This window comes from Tenrec ecaudatus, chromosome 7 (assembly GCF_050624435.1).
Source record: "Tenrec ecaudatus isolate mTenEca1 chromosome 7, mTenEca1.hap1, whole genome shotgun sequence".
Classification (NCBI taxonomy): domain Eukaryota; kingdom Metazoa; phylum Chordata; class Mammalia; order Afrosoricida; family Tenrecidae; genus Tenrec; species Tenrec ecaudatus.
In genome coordinates this window covers 66,266,488-66,291,302 of record NC_134536.1, presented here as the reverse complement: position 1 = coordinate 66,291,302, position 24,815 = coordinate 66,266,488, and the positions used below count along the sequence as shown (strand labels likewise).

General features: G+C 41.9%; 1 protein-coding gene and 1 pseudogene across 3 annotated transcripts in view; both read right to left on the bottom strand.

Moving 5' to 3' along the window:
- ATG5 (autophagy related 5) overlaps positions 1-24,815 on the bottom strand; it is a 117,912-nt gene that overhangs the window by 46,059 nt on the left and 47,038 nt on the right. For 2 of the 3 annotated variants that reach the window (XM_075554714.1, XM_075554715.1), the window contains exon 6: positions 2,648-2,742. In XM_075554714.1, the coding sequence (XP_075410829.1) occupies positions 2,648-2,742 (95 nt within the window). The remainder of the gene's footprint in view (positions 1-2,647; positions 2,743-24,815) is intronic. The other variant, XM_075554716.1, reaches the window with a different exon arrangement.
- On the bottom strand, positions 7,262-8,404 carry LOC142453082 (coiled-coil-helix-coiled-coil-helix domain-containing protein 2 pseudogene; annotated as a pseudogene).

Here is a 24,815-nt window from a genome sequence, read left to right as displayed (position 1 = left end):
GGCTATTTTTACTAGGTAAGCTTTAATTTTGGTTTTAAATTATAAATAGTTTTATTAAATTTTCTTAAGAAAAATACACAGAAAACTGTAGATGATTAAATCTTTGATGAAAAATAACTCTATTGAGATTATACATAAGAATAATTGTGGGGCTGGTCAGAATTAGGTGGTGTTTCCTCGTTTTTTAACAAGAAGAACTGAGTGAAAACCAACTGGAATGGTACCTAATAAGGACACTGAGATTGTTAAAAATCCCTTAAAACTCCTCATTCTTTTTAGGACAAGGAGAGTAATCCTTAATATGATCTGACCCCCTACCTCTGCAGCCTTCTTTCCCTCCAACTCTTTGTCCTCGGACAAACAGGCTGTCCTCAGCCTCACAATGGCCCTTCCACCCCTGGCTATTTTCATCACTCTTTGTCATCAATTTGTCAAGAAACTGGGGGGCGCAATACTTCCTCAAGGAAACCTCTGGGAACAGACTTCCAGTGTACTATTTACTCTCTCCTACAGCACCAACGATTGTTGCAATTTTACACTTGTTTGTATAATTTCTACCTTTAGACAATAAGCTCTGTAAAGGGTGATGTATGATTTTAATAGCCACGTGTACTCTCTGTACACAGCAGGCAAATATTGTGAGTAAATCGAGGAATGAACAATACAGACTTGTCTTATCTAAAGTATAGAGACAGAAAAATATTTGATTCTACTGCCTTTGGGCAAGCAGAAATGATGTGCCTTAACTTTCACTCTACAATCTAAAGACCAAAGACTTCCCAGTCATTTTACAAATCTCTGTGATAAATACCCTCATTAATCACCATCTGTTTACATGTACCATTCTAAAAAGCATTTTGGTTACATTTCTGAAACACTTCCTGCCATTAACCTCATCTCTAGAATTCTCGTTAATATTAAACACCTGGATTTCAGGAACACAAGAAGCCTGAAACTCTCACACCAACCTAAACTGTTATGTAAATGACAGAAATGACACATTTTGGTCTGTAACAGTTTTAGATTGGTTTTGAACGTATTTAACTTTTACCACTAAAATCCTATCACTTGGTTATAGTCATTCTGAACCCATGATAAGCATATCACACATGAAAAAAAAGAACTAGAGTTTTCTACAAACCAAAGAAAAGTCAGTCTATTAAGAAGAGTCATAGCTTATTTTTTTCTGAAGTGGGGGGAGAGAGCAGTTATAGCAACTTAATTAGTCCAGGTGGATTTTCACTTATCTGGTAGTTATGTCATAAAAATTCCATGTTTCAACACAGCTTTTATAAATAAAATCACACTTGACTCATGAGTCAGGCTGATGTCTGAATTCTAGTTTGTCCACTAGAATGACCCTGTGCAAATGACTTGATATTCTTCAGCCTCCAGTCTTCGAGGATTCAGATTTTAGTTACTGACTTTAAAGTTTCAAGTAACATTACGGAGGCAGCAGTCCTTCCAAGGCACAAAGGACTACACACTGCCTGTTAGCTAGTAGGTCGGTGGCTCACTCCCACCCAGTGCTGGATTGAAAGATCACAACCCTGAAACCTTTTTGGAATCCAATTCTACTCTGCACATCTGGGCTCGTCAGGAGCCAGAAGCAACCCAAGAGTCACCACCAACCAGCACAGCAACAGTGTCCGAGACATGGGAGGGACTGACTAATCAAAGTACTGCATGAGTAGAAGTGGCATTTAATCAATGGACTGTCCATCACAACCAAACATCAGATGTACAGGAGTCAAGAAACAGAAATCTGATGATCCCTTAAGATCACCTAATTGGAAAAGGGGAGAGCAGAGCCCATCCTCCTTTCATCAAGAGGTGAATAAAGATGCAAAACGAGCCTGAGAAACCTAGGACACCCAGGAACCAACAATAACAGGGCTCCAAGTTGTTCCTATGTCATACACAGCGCACTCATAAGATTTCATCAAACCGAAAAAACCGAACCAAATGGAAAAGGAGTCATTCCAAAAAGAATGTTATGAAGGTGGAATCCCAGGAAAACAAACAATCCAACTGAGAACCAAAAAGTCCTCAGAGCCTTGGTGTCTTTCTGGGGAAACTACCAACGGCCCCGACACAGGGAAGACCAGGCAGCACTGAAGAGGCCACACCTGGCAGCCAGATTTTCTCAAGCAAATTTAGAGAATTCTCCAGCTTCCCACATGCGAATTATATAATTTATAAAACCATTCTCTCTCATATACCCATTCTCTTTCCTTTTCTCCCTTTATCCTCCCTCAGAATCCGTCTGTGTTATAATAGCAATAATCTGGATAAATCTGAGTTTTGCCCCCAACAGAAAGTTGCACAGGAAAAGATTCCTCTTCTGTACACAGGCACAAGCATTAGACAATAAAAAACCCTTCCATAAAGTAATAGCATCATTCCTTTGCTCTTAAGGAGCTGACAGTGTTTAAGCATTTACAACATTGAGGGGTTGGTTGTCTTTGAGAGACACGGGCCCAACATTTCAGTGCAGTCCCTCACTCGGCTGTCAGCAAACACACATCTCTGGAAAGCTCTCACATACATTGTTCGGCAACTATGAAAGATGAGCAGTTTTGAGCTAGAGTGACTCAAGAAAGATTGCTGAGCTTTCACAAACACACATTTTAATAAATTTACATACCTGATATATTCTAAAAGGTATATAACGAAATCCATTTTCTTCTGCAGGATATTCCATGAGTTTCCGATTGATGGCCCAAAACTGGTCAAATCTGTCTATAATGATAATAATTTACCAGAATTGAGTAAGATTATAGTAACTCACATGAAAACATGACCCTAAGGCTTTCTATTATTTTTTTAAAATATAATTTATCTGGTAATTCATAAACATAAAGCTAGATGATTCTACATTATTGTGTACTTCTTAGATACCTACAGTCATTTTTTTTTCCCCCATAAGAAAACCGCTACACCAGACATAAGGCTACTCATGTTATAAAAGCAAAAAGTATCATATTAGGATAGTGTCTTGATTCCCTTGGTGCTTCTGTCTAAAAATGTTAAAGGCTTAGCTTCAAGAGATCAAAATTAATTCCACCCAGAATTTGTTTAAAGAAACAAAGTAAAAATACAAACACTATAAAAATTAAACAGAAAAGAGGATTCTCTTATATTTGTTTTTGTTGTTTTGTTGTCTGGTTGTATACTGTTGCTTTGTTTTCCTCTGTCTTGTTTTCGTGCATGTTAGTGACTCCACAGGTCTGTCTGAATAGGACAGGCTGGATGAACTATCTGGAGGAAAAACAACAGACCGACAGTTCCGGGGGGACTTGGGGTTGGGGGGTAGGGGGGGTAAGGAAGTGGTGTTAACAAACCCAGGGACAAGGGAAAAACATGGGACCCCAAATGGTAGAGAAGGGGGAGTGGCAGGCATGGTGGGAAATGATCAAGGGTAAGGTTGCTTAGAGAAGAGGTATACTCTAGCTCAGGTGGCAATGAAGCATGGTAGTAGGGCAGGAGGAAAGTCAAGGGAGATGGAGGAAAGAGCTAGGAGTCAAAGGGCATTCATGGAGGTCTAGACAAAGACATGTACATGCAAATATATATAGGAAGATGGGGAAATAGATCTGTGTGTCTATATTTATAGGTCAAGTATTAAGGTGGCGGAAGGACCTTGGGCCTCTACTCAAACACTCCTTCACTGCATGAATACCTTCTTTTATTAAATTGGAACTCTATGATGCTCACTCTCCCGACACAACGGCTGGAGCCAAAGTGGGTGAACAAGTAAATGTGGTGAAGAAAGCTGATGGTGCCCGGCTATCAAAAGAGATAGTGACTGGGGTCTTAAAGGCTTGAAGATAAACAAGTGGCCATCTAGCTCAGAAGCAACAAAGTCTACATGGAAGAACACACCAGCCTGTGTGATCGAGCGGTCCCAAAGGAATCAGTTACCAGGCATCAAAGAACAAAAAATCATATCATTGACTGCACACCTCCATGATAGGATCGCTGAAGACAAATGGGTGCATAAGCAAATGTGGTGAAGAAAGCTGATGGTGCCCGGCTATCAAAAGAGATAGTGTCTGGGGTCTTAAAGGCTTGAAGGTGAACAAGCGGCCATCTAGCTCAGAAGCAAAAAAGCCCACATGGAAGAAGCACACCGGCCAGTGCGATCACGAGGTGCCAAGGGACCAGGTATAAGGCATCATGCAAAAAAAACGATATAAGTATGTGTGTATATATGTGTATATGTATATATATACCATATTAAATGAAGGGGGAAGTGCAGAGTGGAGACCCAAGGCCCAAGTGTCGGCCAATGGAGATCCCCTCATAGAGGGGTTTAGGAGAGGAGATGGGTTAATTAGGGTGCGAGGTAGTACCGATGAAGAACACAGCTTTCCCCCAGATCCTGGATGCTTCCTCCCCTCAACTACCATGATCCGAATTCTACCTTGCAGGACTGGATAGGGCAGAGGCTGTACGCTGGTACATATGAGGGCTGGAGGTACAGGGAATCCAGGGTGAATGATACCTTCAGGACCAGGGGTGTGAGGGGCGATGCTGGGAGAGTGGAGGGTGAGTGGGTTGGAAAGGAGGAACTGATTACAAGGATCCACATGTGACCTCCTCCCTGGGAGATGGACGGCAGAGAAGGGGGGGAAGGGAGACTCCGGATAGGGCAAGATATGACAAAATAACGAGGTATAAATTACCAAGGGCACATGAGGGAGGGGGGAAAGGGGAGGGAGGGGAAAAAAAAAAGAGGACCTGATACAAGGGGCTTAAGTGGAGAGCAAATGCTTTGAGAATGATTGGGGCAGGGAATGTATGGATGTGCTTTATACAATTGATGTATGTATATGTATGGATGGTGATAATAGTTGCATGGGTCCCTAATAAAATGTAAAAAAAGAAAAGAGAAAAAAATGATTAGGGCAGGGACTGTACAGATGTGCTTTATACAATTGATGTATGTATATGTATGAACTGTGATAAGAATTGTATGAGCCCCTAATAAATTGTTAAAATTAAAAAAAAATAAAATAAAATAAATTAAAAGAATTACGGAAAAAAAAAAAGAAACGTTTTGGAGAAACACCGCTGATTGTAGTTTCATCTCAAACATTAAACAGCACTTTTTTTAAACTTTCAGGATCGTTAAAATAAACAAACAGTTTTACGGAGATAAAAGTAACACACCATAAAATTTACCTGTTTAAAGGACAAAACTATGTAGTTGTTTTATATATACATCCACAGAATTGAGCAATCACCACAGAATTCTAGAATACTTTCATCATCCTGAAAGAATCCTCTTACCCATCAAGTCACTTCCTAGTCTCCCCATGCTTCGCCTCCAGCAATCATTAATGCCTGTCTCTATGGATTCACCAACTCTCGGCACTTCAGATATATGGACTTTTTCATATGTGAACTTTTGGATCTGACTTTTTTCAATTAACATTACAGCTGGCCAAGGACATGTTGCAGCATGTACGAGTACTTCATTAGTATGGGCTAATAATATTCAACTGTATGAATATATTCTCATGTAAATATGTTTTAAACTTTCTTGGTTAAGTAACTAGGAGTGAAATTAAGAGGTTACACGGCAATTCTTATTTTTAACCTTTTGAGAAACTGCAATATTGTTTTCCAAAGCCGCTATGCCATGTCCTGTTGCCACCAACAATGCTGGATGGTCGCAACTGGCACAGACCCTTCGGTTTTGTTTGGTGATGGCCATCTTAATGGGGGAGTTATGTCACTATGGCTTGAATTGTACTTCCCTAATGTTGAATTAATGTTGAGAATGTTTTAATGTGCTTATTGGCCACATGTATAGCTTCTCTGAAGAAATGCCTGCTTGTATTATTCACCTACTCTTAAATTGGGCTGTTTGTTTTTTTGTTGAGCTGTAGAAATTCTTTGTGCATTCTGGATATGAAAACCTGATCAGATACATGGCCAGATATGATAGGATTTCTTTTACTAAATCATTTTATTGGGGCACATACAACTCTCATCACAATCCACACACACATCAACTGTGTAAAGCACACTCACACATTCGTTGCCCTCATCACTCTCCAAACTCGCCCTCTGCTTGGGTTCCTGTAATCAGCTCATTTTCCTTTTTCACTTCCCCCTCCCTCCCCCCTCCCTAATGAACCCTTGATAATTTATAAATTATTATTTTATCTTATCTTACACTGCCCGGCGTCTCCCTTCATCCACTTTTCTGTTGACCACCCCCCAGGGAGGAGGTTATATATAGATCCTTGTGATTGGTTCCCCCTTTCTACCTCCCCTTCCCTCCTGGTATCACCACTCTCAACACTGGTCCTGAGGAGTTCATCTGTCCTGGATTCCCTGTGTTTCCAGTTCCCATATGTACCTCTGTGCATCCTCTGGTCTAACCAGATTTGCAAGGTAGAACTGGGATCATGACAGTGGGAGGAGGAAGCGTTTAAGAACTAGAGGAAGGTTGTGAGTTTCATTGTTGCTACACTGAACCCTGAGTGACTCATCTCCTCCCCACTCCCCTGAGACGATTTCTTCATGGAGAAGGGGGAATTAAAGGATCATGGAACACCTGACTTCTGTCTATTCTCATTCTATATGCTGTATTTTCATTTCCTTAATGTCTTGAGGTAAAAAATTAAACTGTGTCTAATTTATTCATTTTGTTATTGTTCATACTTCTGATGGCATATCAAGAGTGCACAGCCAAATACAACTTACTGCCATCAAGTCGATTCTAGCTCATACTGTCTAGGCTTGTGTTCTAATTGCACCCTCCCCACATGAACTATTTTCACAAGCACACGGTACACTTAGGTATAGAAAATATTGGCATGATGATGTTTATGAAAATTATTTGTGAGGAGAGGCCATGGTTGGAAAATATAGAACCAAAAATACAAAACATAAAAACTTATTGTCATCAAGCCGATTCTGATTCAGTGTCTCTGCAGGGCAAGGAGAACTGCCGAATCCCTGAGACTGTAAGCCTTTTTTTAATCTTGGGGGTGGGGTGGAGAAAATAACTTTATTTTCATTAATTCAAATAATTATATCACAGCAGCTAGATTAAGGGGGCCACACAAACCCCGCCCCAGACTTCTGACATCATCTCAATACAAAAGAATGCCTTCCATGGCAATTCTGAAAGCAGGGAAGTGATTAACTTGCATATGTTACATGGCTACTATCAGTTCTCGATTCATGCTAAATTAATTTGGTCATGAGAGACGAATTCCCCAGTTCCTTTAACTGAATGTGATTAGGCCAATCTGTTTGCAAATCAGCACTGCTTCAGCACCTCAATGAAACCCTTACAGAGCTTGAGGTTGCCCTGATTCTGGGCACACTCCAATAACTGCTTTATCTTATAGTGGCAAGGGCCAAACTGCTGCTGCTATGCCATCTGGGCTCCCTGGGGCTTCTGGTAAGTGATGTCAGCCTGGTGGGCTCAGCACTGCTTCCCCCACTGAAGTCTCCAGCAATGGCATGCCAGCGTGTGATCTACAGCAGAGCCCACAGCCACAGGGGGTGCTGTGGTTGACATCTTGGCCATCAGACCAGGTTGTGGTGCAGCAGCGGGTGAGCAGCTGGGGCTGGCCTGGGGGCAGCTCTCATCTGGGGGGCTCGGCTGGCCAGAATGGCCACGTGGGAGATATGGCTCTGGCTTCCATGCGAAGCAGCTTCTTGATGCGGGAAACACAGAGGACAGAATCAATGAGACTAACTCCTACCTGAGCAGAAGGCCTCACCTTTCTCTATAATGCCACTCTGCTAGTTTCAAACTGCTAGCCTTGAGGTTTTGTGTTATTCGCTTGAAAATACAAGAATTTTTAAAATGTGGTGTGAGGTAGGGGGTCTACGTTCATTTATCTGCTGTGAGTCTAGTTACTTCAGCATGATCTGTTCAACTCTTGTTTTCTCTCAATAAATGGATGTAGCACACTTGTCAAAAACAATTGGTCATGGGTATATGGGTCTCTCAATTCTGTTTCATTGGTCTGTACATGTCTGTCTTTATGCCAGTACCACACAGTCTTGGCTTTTATTCTCAAATCCTTTCTTTTTAAAGACTATCTTGCTATTTGGAAACACTTGAAGTTTCCTATGAATTTAAAGATCATCTTTTTATATTAAAAAATAAAGGGATGTTTGAATTTTTATAAGAGTTGAATCTGTAGATTACTTTGGAAAATGATACCTTGATAAAATCAAGTTTTCCCATAAGATATATTTCCATTTCTATTGGTCATTTTTCCCATTTATTTTACTGCCTTTATTTATTCCCATTTGTTTTCCACATCCTTAAATTTCCCCTGTATATCTTATTCTTTTAGTTGCTGTTGTAAGGGAAACTTCAGAACTGCTAAAAGTAATGTAACTTTTTACTTTCCTTTTTGGACATCTCATTACAGGTGAATTAAATACACAGTGATTTCTGTGTGTTGATCTTGTATCCTGCAACTTTGCGGAATTCTTGGATTAGCTCTAGTTGTTTTTTGGGTGGATCCATCATTTTTATAGAAAGGATCTTAGACAAGTGTGGTGATGGCGTCAGCCCAGGCAATGTTTCATTCTGCTGTACATGGGGTCGTTCTTAGCCAGAGCTGCTGCCTCCACAGCACAGCAAGGCTCATGTCACCTAACAATAGAGATAGTTTTACTTCTTTCCTTCCTTTACGGATGCTATTTCTTTTTCTTGCCTAATTGCTCTGCCTAGAACTTCCAGTACAGCATTGAATAGAGGTGGTGAAAACAGACATAGGGGTGGGAACTTTCAGTCTTTCATCATTGGGTATTATGTTACCTGTGGGTTGTTTTGGTTTTTTTTTTATAAATGCCCTTTTATCACGTTAAGGAAATTCCCTGACAGAGATCTAAGTTGGTTCTAACAGAGAAAAACAAGGGTTCAGAACAGTGACTATCAACTAGAGAGGACTTTACTTCCTAAGACGGTTTGGGAATGCGCGCCGACATTTGTGGCTGTCACAGGCTTTGTATGTGTGTGATAAGCCTCTAGAGAACAAAGGCCAGGAATGCTGCTAAATACACTACAGTGTCCACAGGATGGTCCCCACAACAAAGACCTGCTGGCCCCAAATACTGACAGTGCCAAGGCTAAGAAATTATGGACTGAAAAAAAAGCAATACAGGCAATAACAAGAGCTGAAAGGCAATTAGTAACATTTTAAGTTACTACATAACTATATAAACAAAAACAAACCTGAGGGGTCGGGGGAGAGAAGTGCATTATTGTGCTGGTTATTAATTGATGACATCTAAGCTCCAAATTCATCCTTTGACTTATGCACTGCCATAATGGCTGGAATCTTTTACGCATCTCTCCATGAGAATAATGTTAAAGTTTCTCAGCAGAAGACTAAAGGGGCGATGTAGAAGGAAGAGGCCCTTTGCAGCATCTGGCTGTTGCATGACGGGTCGGTAAGTGGTATAGGGATGAGGGCAGCAGGTAGGGCTCTTCCACAGGCACACTCCCAGACACATGGCTTTTCAGAAACTTTGCACCTTGAGCTGGAGGTAACCTGCCCCCTCAACCAAAGCCCCATGCCCTTACTGACAACCCAATTTCCATGTGGGCAGCTAGCTCGTGACACCAGCTGCTGGTGTCCTGCACTCCACCTGCACTCCTGCCTGCCCAACTGCAGACAGGCTCTGCCCAGGGCTGAAGGAGATCTTCCAACAAGAAGAACTGACCCGGAGAGGGAAGCTTTCAAGTGTGTTCTTCCCTGAGTAGTAGTTTCCTGAGTTCTTATAGCCATTCTTTTTGATCAGAGCTAAATAATCCTTAATATAAATCTTACCCTGATTATATCACAGTGTGGTTTCCAGTTCTAGTATACTCAGACTAATAAAATTGTATGCAAAAAGAATTAATCTTATGTAAAATAGCCATTTGCTCTGCAATACTAAAACTACAAAGATAACCTGGTTTTACTTTGTCAAAGTTATTAAGTTAAAAAATACAAAAAGATGTAAAAGAAAATGAGTCTAAATATTATGCATATAACCTAATTATTTTTCACAATGAATTGACTATTACTTTGGACTAACAGCATTTCTTCTACCCTCTGGTCTATAATGAAAGTAAATTAAACCAGAACGAGGATGTTTTACCAATTTCCCAAATACTGTAAAATCCACCAGAAATATTTTGAATATTAGAACTATATCATTAGTTATTATAATTGAATCCAAGAGTTAGTTGTTTCACCAGCTACTGGGAACAGTACTTGCCACTTACAACAGAAACACAGTAGTCGTTGTGTGTTCATCTTTTTAAGCTGTAGCTATAGGTAAATTATTATCAATTTTAATAACCTTTCAAACACAATTCTAATTCTCCAAGGCAAAGCAAATGAAGTAGGAAAATATTGAACTAGCAGTCATTCAACTTAATCACATAACAGTAAGGAAGACAAACTATCCATTGTGTTGACTGAGCTACTAGTAATGAACAACAAATTGGCTTTCTTTAAAAAAATATAAATTCATTTAGGAAGGCATGCAATAAATAAGTGATCACAGAATTTTTGATGGGACTGTAAGAACATATCATCTTTTCATTAAAAATAAAGGTATTAAAAATAGAATTCTTCAAAATCTTACTGGCCATCTAGTTTTTCTCACTGTGCAACATTAAACTTTTATGGTTTCAGCATTCAGACAGCTACTGTATATACTCAAGTATAAGCCGACCCGAATATCAGACAAGGTACCTAATTTTACCACAAAAAAGTGATCCAAATTGGTGGTGAGGTGGGTGTGGGAGGCCTGGTAGGGCATGATCAAGGGTAATGTAATCAAGAGGAATGGCTGAAACCCAGGTGAGACTAAGCATGATTGTGGGACAGGAGGAAAGTCAAGGGAAATAGAGGAAAGAGCTGGGAGGCAAGGGGCATTTATAGAGGTCTAAATAAAGATATGTACATATGCAAATATAGTTATATATGAGGACGAAGAAATAGATCTATGTGCCTATATTTATAGGTTTAGTAATTATGGTAGCAGAAGGACATTGGGCCTCCACTCAAGTACTCTCTCAATGCAAGAATACTTTCTTCTATTCAATTGGCATTCTACGATGCTCACCTTCCCGACACAACCGCTGAAGACAAAGCAGGTGAATAAGCAAATGTGGTGAAGAAAGCTGATGGTGCCAGGCTATCAGACGATATAGTATCTGGGGTCTTAAAGGCTTGAGGATAAACAAGCGGCCATCTAGCTCAGAAGCAACAAAGCCTACATGGAAGAACACAACAGCGTGTGTGATCACGCGGTGCCGAAGGGATCAGTATCAGGCATCAAAGAACAAAACAATCATATCACTGAGTGCACACCTCCATGATACGATCACCAAAGGCAAATGGGTTCATAAGCAAATATGGCGAAGAAAGCTGATGGTGCTTGGCTCTCAAAAGGTATAGCGTCTGGGGTCTTAGAGGCTTGAAGGTAAATAAGCGGCCATCTAGCTCAGAAGCAACAAAGCCCACATGTAAGAAGCACACCAGCCTGTGAGATCACAAGGTATCGAAGGGATTATGTATAAGGCATCATCAGAACAAAAAAATCTTACTATAGTGAATGAAGGGGGGAGTGCAGAGTGGAGACGAGCCAGTCACGGTGTGATTTAGCAATGATGAAAAATACAACTTTCCTCTAGTTCCTAAATGCTTCCTCCCCCCCACCATCATGATCCGAATTCTACCTTGCAAGTCTGGCTAGACCAGAGGATGTACTCTGGTACAGATAGAAACTGGAAACACAGGTAATCCAGGGCAGATGATTCCTTCAGGACCAGTGGTGTGAGGGGCGATACTGGGAGGGTAGAGGGAGGGTGGGTTGGAAAGAGGGAACCGATTACAAGGATCTACATGTTACCTCCTCCCTGGGGGGACAGACAACAGAAAAGTGGGTGACGGGATGTTGGACAGGGAAAGATATGACAAAATAATTATTTATAAATTATCAAGGGTTCATGAGGGAGTGGGGAGTAGGGAGGGAGGAGAAAAATGAGGACCTGATGCCAGGGGCTTAAGTGGAGAGCAAATGTTTTGAGAATGAAGAGGGCAATGAATGTGCAAATGTGCCTTACACAATGGATGTATGTATGGATTGTGATAAGAGTTGTATGAGTCCCTAATAAAACGATTTAAAAAATGTGCTGAACAACTCAGCTTATCCACGAGTATGAGTGGTTGGTGAGCTGAAGCCACCAGCCGCTCCTCGGAAGAAGGGATGAGGAATCTGCCTCCACAAAGTCTTAGGACCTTGGAAAGCCTAAGTCCTGCAGGGACACCAGGGGTCGGAAATCAACTCAACCACCATGGGTTTGACTTTGATCTTCAAGTCTTCCTCAAGAAATACAAAATATACTTAAGAGGCTGCAGAAATTGACGGCAGTTCAGCAACATGGTATTGTTGGCTGGGGCACTCACACTACAGGAAGAGGGTGAAATGGTCCCCATATGCGCACATTCTATCTGGGTCATTAACATGCCATGATGCTAAGGAGAAGAGCTGCAAAACCATAAATAAACATCACATATGGAGTACAAACTCTAAACTTCTCTTTGAAAAAGAAGAAAGCAAATAGTTGAAAATCATTCACTACAGGGAACCCACAAGAAAAATTTGCAATAGTATTCAAATCAGTACTACGGTGGCCCTGTAATATATGTAGTGTTTTGTTTTGTTTGTTTATTTTGTAGTGTTTTAACCAAAGGGACTTCAAGATAGGTAACAGAAAATTATACAAGTGTAGACTTTTATGAGTTCACTTCTTCATATATAACATCTTTGCAAAACCACAATTAATAGTAGGGGGAAAATGCAATCTGGTAGGCTGGCAAAGACCAAACCAAACTCACTGCAGCCCCATAGGACCGACTAGTTCAGCGGTTCTCATTCTGTGGGTCCCGACCCACATACAGAGATGGCTTTCACAGGGGTCACCTAAGACCATTGGAAAACACATTATTTCCAATGGTGTTAGGAACCAACACCGATCCTCTAGCCGGTTCCAGGTGGGTCCACCCACATGCAAATACGCCCACATAAGAATACTCAGCATGAAGACTGTTACCCATGTCACACCATGCTTTGAGACAAAATTTCATTTATTTGTAATTAAAAATTTCACAATATATAATTACATATTGTTTTTGTGATGTGTTGCTATGCTTTACTGATGTTCAATTTTTAACAATGAAAATACATCTTGCATATCAGATATTTACATGATGATTCATAAGAGTAGCAAAATTACACTTATGAAGTAGCAACAAAAATAATTTTATGGTTGGGGAATCACCACATGAGGAACTGTATTAAAGGGTTTGGAAGGTTGAGAACCACTGGACTAGAACTATAGAACTGCCCCTTGTGGGTTTCCGAGCCTGTAAGTGTTTACGGGAGTAGAAAGCCTCATCTTTCTCCCCCAAAGTGGCTGGTGGTTTTGAGCTGCTGACCTTATAGTTTTGCAGCCCAGGTGTGAAATATGTAACATCATTGGTCACTTCAGACTCATTTGTCTTCTGGGTCAAATCAAATTCAGAGAATCATCGTAAATCATTCAGGCTAACTGGGACTGGGAACATTCCCTCTCCCCTAAGCACATTCATTGATGATTGGGTGTTACTCAACAGAACCGCACCATCCACTCTCATAGAAACCAGACAGGCCTCGTGGGATTTAGAATCCTCTTCATATTTAGAATTACTAAAATAAACTGGTAGACAGAACCTAACAAAAGCATGGTGGCTGAGGTCTTAAAACAGCCCTGACGGTAGCTAATCTTTAACCTTACACTCAGACATCTAGCAGGATTCTACCTGGGGAAGTTCTTATTTGAATTAAAAAAAACCAATAAAGCTTGGTTCTCTGGGCAATTTTGAGCTGGACTACCACTAGCTAAAAATAAACTAAAAAGACAGCTATTCCTGTACCCTGCAAAAGGAGTGGTACAACCTGGGAAAACCGATCAAGGACACAAATCAGTGGATATTTAGGGCTCAATCTTTGCACATTAACTGCTACATCCTGCATTGAAACAGTATCAACAATCTGAACAGTCTAATTGGGTCTCTGTTCTTCCACATGTATCCCCTCTTTTAAGTATAAATCCAATGACAGGAATAATGAAAGAAAAAAGGGAGAGAATGTGGTAGTTACATAATCTGGTGTCAACTTGTGGAGGGGTAGAGTCTAGCCTGTTAATCGGTCACAGCTTGATGAGCTCATTAGAAGGCCATGGAGATAAAGAGCTCCCTGGAGGCGGGACACAGATACACTCCCTTGCAGCCACTACTGAGGATGAGCCTGATGGAGCTACACTGATGCAGCCAGAGCCCTGGAGCTGAAGGAGCCATATGGAGACCCCTGCCAGCACTGAAATGCTTCCCCTGTGCCACTGGATCCATAAGACTTTCCACCCAGTGGCCTGTGATCTTCTTGTATTCAGTGTCATTGCATGTATTCAGTGAGTCTGAAGAGGAATTTATATATTGGTATTGGACATATGGGCTAATATCAGACTTATAGACTGATCTGGACTGGGATGTTTTCTCAATTGTTCTTGTATACAAAATTCTTTCTTATACACATAAGAATGTCTATGAATTTGTTTCTCTAGTCAACCCAGACCAACACAGAGATCACTGTCATAAAGAATAACCACCTTTTCACTTTATGTTTTACCACTATTGATGATCTGAAATTAAGTTAAATAATCATTATTTTAAAGGGAACACCCCAGTGTACTTCTTATTGACCCCTGCAACTGAAGCAGAAAGCCCTTGTCCAAAAGCTGAGCACAAACAACCATAGGTAGTCTGTTATAAAATACTTCTCCCCACGAGCAGACACCCAGCAGAGACCCGGCCCTTTGGCACACCCCTGGCACCTAGTCCCCTGAAATCGCACTGCCCTCAAATAAGCTCCGCGGCAGATAGTTTTCTCCTTGCCACTAACTAGAAAATGACAAGCGCATTCCCATTCTGCCCTTCTAGCAGCCAGGGGCCCGCTTTTCCTTCTCTTCACGCAAGTCTGGGGGTGACTGTTCTGTGAATCTCCATAGGAGTACTTGAGGGTTTCTCTCATCAACCTGCAGAACTCCCACTCACCAATCATTCCCTACCCCAAACACCCTCCACACCCACTGCCATTCTACCAACTCAGCCTCGCAGCCACCCTGCTGAGGGTTTCTGAGCCGCTCCACCTTCATGGGAGCTGACAGCCTCACTTTTCTCCCTCGCAGCAGCTGGTACTTTTGAACCACTGAGCTTTCACTAGTAGCACCAAGCTCCATTTTCCTCTAAGCATGTATCATAATATAGAAGTTACCTGATTAACACACATAATTATCATTTCTCACCCAACTAAGTTATAAACTCAATGAGGGCAAAGCTTTTGTCTTCTGTATCCCTAGCCTGAAAATACTTCCAGCCACACAGAAGATACTTGACATGGACTACAGAGCGCCCTGGCCATTAGCCTCAAACGGCTCCCACGTGATTCACTGAAATTTCCCCAGCCAGGCTAGCACTGTTAGCCTAAAGCCCACTGGCACCAAACTCAACTTCACACGTACTCAATGCTTGAAATAGAAATCCATTCATTTAGAGCCTATCTCCTTGACAAACCACACAGAATTGTGTTCAATCTCTGCTAACCACAGTGGGTGCTGCCTTTCAGAGCACTCACTACTGGGCATCATCGCCAGGATGTGCGCCCCTCTCCCAGGCCCTCCTCTCTTTTGCTCTATTCCAGCAGCCCCACCCCCCAGGTGGTAGCCTCACATCAAAGGTCTCTAGCAGGAAGGGACAATTCCTGCAATGCTATCTAAGAGCCATCCGATAGAGAAAAAGCTTGCATATTGCTGTTTCTCACTGTCCTAGTTCTTCTGTGATCAACTCTGCACTTCCCCACACTTAATGAACGTTTGTTAAATGGCTAAATGATCCAGTGATTTACTGCAGTTCAGTGGAGAGGGAGGAAAAATGGCATCTCAAATGCTGCACAACACAGTGGAAAAAGCACACTGGAAAAAGGAAGTCTAGAGTCAGACTGCCTGCTTTGCTTCCTAATAACTATGCCATCTAACAGCTGATGAGTTGAAGCAAGAGACGCTGGAGGGGGGAACCACTATTCCAAATGTACTGCTATCCCTCTTTAATTCACTAAGTAAAGCATCCTGGTGGCACAGTCCGCTGCTAACACCAAGGTCAACAGTTCAAGCCCACTAGCCTTCCCCACTGTTGCAAAGATTCACAGCCTTGGAAAGGCACAGGGGCCGTTCCACTCAGCTCTATCAGGTTACTTAACAGCTGGAGCTGACTTGGTGGTAGAGTTTGACTTGTTTTACGCAAGGTGAGGACATCTTTGATTTCTACTCATTTTCCTTTTCTCCCCTGCTCCTTCTTTACAGTCCCGGTGGACAAAACCCAACACATTTTATCATTCAAAATCAAAACAGTAAAAGAAGTTTGCATAAAAGCTCTACATAAAAACATTTAAACTTTAAAATAAATGCCAGTTAACACACTTCTGGTGTGTGTGTGTGTGGGGGGGGGAGCTTAGTAATATAAGAATTAACAAAACAAGAAGCTAGCTTAAGAAGGATTACTTGCAAAATCGTGACATTTTGAGTGTGACTTAAAGCCCTTCAAGGTAAAGTAGAATCTTTCTCGTTCGATATTTTATGGAAATTCCTAATGAGAAAACGATGAGAATATTTTACTGGCATTCTTCTTGTAATAGGAAAAATACAAAAACCTAAACGTCAAAGCTCCTCACGAACTCAGGGACCGGCTGACTCCTGAAGAGACCCTATGGGAAGAAATGCTTCCTCAGGAGACAGGCAATCATCAGGACTGCGCCGAACAAGCTGCATCTTTAGCTCAGCAAACGTGTTTATTTTGGATTAATTTTTTAAGGGCTGTTTATCTTTTCCAGCTTTCTAGTGTTTGGGGGCTGGGGATCTTATAACCAATTAAGTTCCGCATGAACACTTTTTAATGTGACAATAAATGTGACTTTCACATGACATACTTTCTACAGTTTCTAAAGTACTGAAAGAAAGGACGCAAGAAACCACATGACGCTTGCGGAACTGCAAAAATTCACTGACGTGTTCAGTTCAGGGTACTACGTCCTTAATACAGAGTCCTGACAATTCATCACCACAGCCGCACCTCTGGTTTGCTGTGTGCATTGGGAGACATGTCACAAGGAATAGAGGGGGGCCTGAAATTCTGGAGTTCTCAATACCTTTCTAGGTCTTGGTTTAAAAGCACAGGAGGCCTGAAAAAAGGTGATGCATTAAGGTAATTACTGAGGGTTAAGCCAAGCAAGATGTGGCATCCAGGCTACCAGAGCCTAGAAGGATAACGAAGGGATCAAACATTAGCTAAGTGAAGAGAACTGGAAAAATCGTGCAGATATGCAGCACTATGAGAGCTTCAAAGGTTCGTGAAAAAAATTCCATGATCTTTCCATTCATTTTTCCAATGACTTTTTGAAGTCCCTCCATATATCAAATGCCACACAGCTGGACAGAGAAATACCAAAAACGCATTGCCACTGAGTGGATTTTGACTCAAAGCAAACCCTATAGAAGGTTTTTCATATTGTCACTCTACAGAAGCAGAAAGCCCAATATAGCTGGTGGGCTTGAACAGCAGACCTTGTGGTGAGCAGTCTAATGCCTACCCAACAGCATCACTGAGGCTCCTTGGAGAGTATGACCTTAAACAAAAGAAAGGGAAAATATGTAAAGCATGTGTTACTTTTAAAAAAATCATTTTATTAGGGGCTCATACAACTCATTACAATCCACACATACATCAATTGTGTAAAGCACATTTGTACATTCATTGCCCGCATCATTCTCAAAACATCTGTTCTCTACCCAAGCCTCTGGCATCAGCTCATTTTTCCCCCTCCATCCCTGCTCCCCACTCCCTCACAAACCCTTGATAATTTACTAATTATTATTTTGTCCTCTCTTTCCCTGTGCATGTGTTACTTTTTATGAAAGGACTCGTTTGCCAGTTGATGGTTACCCGAGTGAAAAGAATCACCATTATTTTCCAGTGTAACCAGAAACAATGACGGTTGTTTACTATGGTTAAGTTTGCAATAAGAAGTTTACATTGAGAGGTAACGGCTTAAAATAATTTTCATTTAATATGCCAACTTAGTTTTGTTTTAAAAACAAACCACAGCTGAACACAGTAGTTCCCCAGGGCTGAGTGAATCGAACACGTGAGGAACTTGATGCTTTGGATTTCTGCCGTCAGCACAGCTGCTATAATGGGTGACGATGCAGCTAAGGTGTTCAGTAGAGAACGTGGCCCAAGCTAAGCGTTTTCAAGACGACTCTAAGTGAGAAGCTGTTTTACCCATTCAGCCTACATCGACTATCCTAGTGCATGCTGTTGTGAGCTGCAGCTGAGTTGGCCACCAAGGCAAAGTGATCCCCTGCCTGCACAACAGAATGAAGTGCTGTCCAGTCTTGCACCATTCCCACCATAGTTTGCCATCTGAATTGCTATGATCCATATGGTTTTCGTTGGCTGATTTTTGGAAACAGTTCATTAGCATCATACCAATACATAAGGCTTCCACGACTGGGTGGTGGCGGCATATGAGGTACACTGCCAGAAATCGATTCTAGCATGGAAGGAGAGACTTCTCCCACTGACTGAACCACCCATGCCCCCATCATTCTAGTGGCCAGAGGCCAGGAATGCTGCTAAATGCCCTACTATGCACAACACAGCAGCCCCATATAGCAAAGCCTATTCAGTTGAAAATGTTAGTGCTACTCCCTCAATTCAACAGCACCTTGCACAACTAAACGGTCATTCCATGATACCCACCTTCCATACTTGATCACTGAAGACAGATGTGTGCATAAGCAAACGTGGTGAAGAAAGCTGATGGTGCCCAGCTATCAAAAAGATATAGCATCTGGGGTCTTAAAGGCTTGAAGGCTAACAAGCAGCCATCTAGCTCGGAAGCAACAAAGCCCACAGAGAAGAAGCACACAAGCCTAAGTGAATACAAGGTGTTGAAGGGACCAGGTAGCAGACATCAAAGAACAAGAACAATCATTGTGTGATCACCTTCCCCACATAAACACTGAAGACGAACGTGTGCATAAGTCAAGTGTGGTGAAGAAGGCTGATGGTACCCGGCTATTGAGATATAGCATCTGGGGACTTAAAGGCTTGAAAGTAAACAAGCGACCATCTAGCCCAGAAGCAACAAAGCCCACATGGAAGCAGCACACCAACATGTGTGATCATGAAGGACCGAGGGGACTAGGTTTCAAGCAACAAAGATGGGGGTAGAAAATCATAGCATCGTGAATGAGGGGAATGCATGGTGGGAAACCAATGCCCATATGTAGACATCCCTTGCAGAGGGGTCGTGGGGAGGAGATGAGTCACTCAGGGTTCAGTGTAGCAACAATGAAACTCAAAACCTTCCTCTAGTTCTTGAACGCTTCCTCCAATTATCATGATACCAATCCTACCTTGCGGACCTGGTTAGACCAGAGGATGCACAGTGGTGCAGAAGGGATCTGGAAACACAGGGAATCTAGGATGGATGAACCCCTCAGGACCAGCGGTGAGTGGTGACACCGGGAGGAAAGGGGATGTAGAAAGGGGGAATCGATCTTGGGGATCTACATGTAACCTCCTCTTTGGGGGATGGGCAACAGTAAAGTGGGTGAGGGGAGACGCCAGGCAGTGTAAGATAGGATAGAGTAATAATTTATAAGTTATTAAGGGTTTGTGAGGGAGTTGGGAGGGGGAAGGGGGGAGCAGGGAGGGAGGGGGATGGAGAAAAGGAAAATGAGCTGGTTCCAGGAACCCAAGTGGAAGGTGAATTTTGAGAATGATGAGGGCGACAAATGTATAAGGGTGCTTTACTCAATTGATGTATGTATGGATTGTGATAAGAGTTGTATGAGCCCCAATAAAATGATTTCTTAATAATTAAAAAGACAGAAAAAAATGTTAGTGCTGTGGGGAAAACAATCTGATCTAAAGCTCAGAAAACCAGTCTCACGGTCATCGAGTGGATGCTGACTCATAGTGATCCTGTGGGACAGGAGAAAACTGCCCCTGTGGGTTTCTGAGACTAACTCTTCACAGGAGTAAAAACCCCGTCTTTTTCCCAAGGAGTAGCTGATGGTTTCGAATTGCCGGAATTCTTCCCAACAAGCCTGGTGCTTTCATCAGCAGTGTACTGTGAAGTAACTGCCTGAATGCTTTCACAAGTTTTACTATCCACGTTATGCACAGCCACGTCTACTTTAGACCTGCATTGTAAGAGGCTTTATTCCAAATTAGCACAATATTTACTCATTCATTTAAACCATGCTGCTTCAAAAGCAACTGTCTCCAGCAGGCTAGCAAATTATCTCTATGGCTCTTTATATTGAAAAGCCAAATGCACACTTTTAGTTTGTCACCATCATTTTTCATTACAGAAAGTAAAACACCGAGAGACTGATTTGAAACATGCAGTGTACAAAGTAAGATGCTTGTTTGTCCCACAGTCAACTGTAATTGAATACTCAAACAGGTTATAAGTTTCTCTGAATCAGCATTTGCAATTGTCGGTCCTTGAAAGCCACACATACTGCTTCACAATGCACTTACCTTCTTTCAAAAGTGTTGCAGGCAAAATAATAATGGAAAAGGCTAACTCAGCTATATGTAGAAAGAAGAGTATTTAGCAAATGCAGAGAATTGCCTAACGTCTGGTATTAGTGGGACTGCCCCATATTTCACTTCCTTGAATCAGTGGCACCTATCAACTGTCATATCCTTGAGATGCCAGCCTTGAGATATCCTGTATCTTGTGACACCTGTATTGTTGTATTATTAAGGTTAATTGTAACGTGAATGAGGAATTGCAGCGTTAGACTAAAATCTAATAGGACATCTCACCTATTTCTATCCAGTATTTAACTGTAGCAACATCTGACCCAGTGTATCTCTACTCGAGTGTCTCGTAAGTCTCTAACTTTCAACCTCGGAATTTGGGTTGCTCTCCATCCCTAACCTACTCTTTATCTAGCATTTTGTATGTCGGTATAAGGTACCCTCACCTAAGCTATAATGCTAGGAAGAATTCTTACCTTTCTTTCACCCAACCTCTTCAAAATAATGAAACATGAGTTGCCATAGTCATCTGATGACTGCACGTGTCAGCATAGAACTGTCCTCCAAAGGGGTTTCAGTGGCTCACTTTTCTTAAGTGCATTGCCAGATTTTTCTTCTGAGGCACTTCTGCGCGGACGAATCTCGAAAGTAAACCCGCATCGTCACCACCACCATCCTACATTTGGACTAGAAACATAGCTTCTCCCCTTCCATTCTGTCCCTTCTATTTCATCCTCCACCCCTCTCTCTATCAGAGCGCATTATATTCTGCATCTCAGGACTCCTCTGTTATTAATTCTCCAATGTTTCCTCCCTGAGCTTAAAATCCTTTTCTCCGTCTTGAAAGGTCATAATCCAGCTTTTCCCAGTTTCTCCAACCTCCTCTCACATCACCTTCCCCACTGAGTCACCAAATCAAGGACACACTACATCAGTCCCTCAAAGCAGGACAAATAAAATAGTATCATGTCCTTAGATGCCTTCATAAGATTGAATCCCTCTGAGCCTTAGGTTTCAGCTTAACTATCACCGTGTCAAGAATCCTTTTCCAATTGCATTAATTCACACAGGTCTGATTCCTACTGCCCTCAATTTCCAACACTTTGTTTTTTTCTTTCAAAATAATATGAAAGCAACAGCCAAAGGATGCTGTGTGTCTCATATGGCTTATGAAAACACGAGAGAGAGAAAGGTGCCAAGGTACTAAACGCGGCAAAAACCACCATTCAAATCTTCAAAGAGAAAGAGAATCCTAGGGGAAGTAAGTGGCCCTCCACTAACCTAAGTAATGCAGTAGATAATGCCAATTAACACACAGTCAGACAAAGGAGTCCGACTAACTCCCGTGTGAGGCTTTCCTCTCTGTCACTGGGTCATCCCATCTCACGTACAAGAGGCACTGAGCCAGCAACCAGGTTACGCTCAGAGAAGCGGGCGTTCCCTTCTACAAATGCCCACCTCACTGCCACCGAGTGAATTCCAACTCACGACGACCCTATACGAAGGGCAGAACTGCCCCAAGACTCCAGCTCTTTGTGGGAGAAAAAGCCTCATCTTTCTCCTGCAGTGGCTGCTGGTTTTCAACTGATATCCTGGTGGCTGGTGGCCTAACCCGTACATGATTAGGCCACCAGGACTCCTATGTTTGAACACTGTAAATAAGATTGCTATTTGAAAATTTAAATGAGGTGGCTTGAAAGTGACTTAAAATAGTATTTGCAATTAGGATTTTTAATTTCCACCATGTTTCTGACATGAGCCCTGGTGGCAATGTGGGTTTGGCATTGGGCTACTAACAGCAAGGCTAGAGGTTCAAGTTCATTAGCTGTTCCACAGGAGAAAGATGAGGCTGTCTGCGCCTGTACAGATTCACGGTCTTGAAAGTTCGATATAGCACCACTGTGAGACAGAACAGGCTGAGTGCAGTAGAGTTTTGAGGGACATGAGGTCCTGAAGGAGAAAGGTCAGGATGCTGTCTTAAGCGTTGGCTCATTTCTCCAGGTTCTGAGAAAGTGCTGAGAAAGTTCCTAAACAGAACAAGAAGGCACTAAAGAAAACAGAGATGGAAGAAAGAGGTCTCAGAAACACGTAGTGGCCAAGAAAGCTAGAGACGACTGTTTCCCAACCCTGCTCCTTAGTCTCTATGAGCAGCTGGTAGCAGAGAAAAGCACAAAATGCTCTTAGGTTAGCTTTGTCTCTGCCCTATTACAATGATAGCTATTTCATTTAAGGAATCCTTTGCTATGGAATAGGTTTTAGGTTTCAAAGAACTGACAAAATAGTAGGGGCTAGAGCTTAGGCTGGAAAACTCAAACAGTATTATCCTTTTCTAGAAAACATCTTTTGAGACCTTTTTCATTCCATAATTTTGATATTTGCTATTATACCAAACATAACTAGAATTGTGAAGAGATGATGAGTAAAAATGAGTCCACATTCACAGAGCCCTGCTATATGTACTTAAAAATATTTAGAACATGGAAATATCACAATGTTTTAACTGAACTAGTGAGAACAATGGTTCAATAATCTTCCCTTAAAAAAGCCAAAATTCCATTAATTCCAAGTACCTCTCTCTAAACAGGAAACTTAGAAAAACTAAACTCACTGCTATCCAGTCAGTGCTGACTCAGTAAGCCCTGAGAGGTCTGAGACCACCACCGTTTGTGGGAGTTGAAAACCCAGTCTTCCTCCAAGGGAGCTCGCTGATGTTTGGAACTGCGCGCCATGAGGTTCGCAGCCCCAACTGTAACCACTACACCACCAGGGCTCTTAAATCCTGTGTTATTTATTATACAAATTATAATATTCCACCAATCTCGATGAACAAGTCCACTATATTTTGCCTAGCTAAATTTTCTTAATTTCAACTCTAATAATCACATTTGCTTTCTACTGTTGAATTTGAACAAAAACTACTGTAATGTGGCAGAATATATTTTACCAGAAAAAAAAGAAAAACACAAAAGGATTAATGTTTGAAGTTCAAAACTTTTACTATTTTCGTAGTTTAAATAAATTTCCTAAAAGGAAGTGACATCTAAATCTCATTGTATAATACACCTTACTTTCAAAAAGAAAGATTAAGTTTGAAAATAAATTTGGGTCTTTGTAGGTCTACCTAAGTAAGATAGGCTGGATGAACAATCTGGAGGAGAAAACAACTGACAGTTCCGTGGGGACATGGGAGAGGGAGAGGTGGGGGAAAGGAAGTGGTGTTAACAAACCCAGGGACAAGGGAACAAGTGATCCAAATCGGTGGTGAGGAGGGTGTAGGAGGCCTGGTAGGGCACGATCAAGGGTAATGTAACTAAGATGAATTGCTGAAATCCTGGTGGGGACTCAGCATGATAGTGGTGGGCAGGAAAGTCAAGGAAAATAGAGGGAAGAGCTGGGAGGCAATGGACATTTACAGAGGTCTAGATAAAGACATGTACATATGCAAATATAGTTATATATGAGGATGGAGAAATAGATCTATGTGCATATATTTATAGGTTTAGTATTAAGGTAGCAGAAGGACACTGGGCCTCCACTCAGTACTCCCTCAATGCAAGAACACTTTCTTCTATTAAACTGGCATTCTATGATGCTCACCTTCCCAACACAACCACTGAAGACAAAGCGGGTGAATAAGCAAATGTGGTGAAGAAATCTGATAGTGCCTGGCTATCAAAAGATATAGCGTCTGGGGTCGTAAAGGCTTCAAGGTAAACAAGCGGCCATCTAGCTCAGAAGCAACAAAGCCCACATGGAAGAAGTACACCTGCCCGTGTGATGATGAGGTGTTGAAGGGGTCAGGTATCAGGCATCATCGGAACCAAAAATCTTACCATATGAATGAGGTGGGGAGTGCAGAGTGGGGAGACTCAAAGCCCATTTGTAGACCACTGGATATCCCCACAGAAGGGTCTTGGAGAGGAGAACAGTCAGTCAGAGTATGATGTAGCAACGATGAAAAATACAACTTTTCTCTAGTTCCTAAATGCTTCCTGTCCCTCCCCCACTGGCCCCACACTATCATGATCCCAATTCTACCTTGCATGTCTGGCTAGACCAGAGGATGTACACTGGTACAGATAGGAACTGGAAACATAGGGAATCCAGGGTTGATGA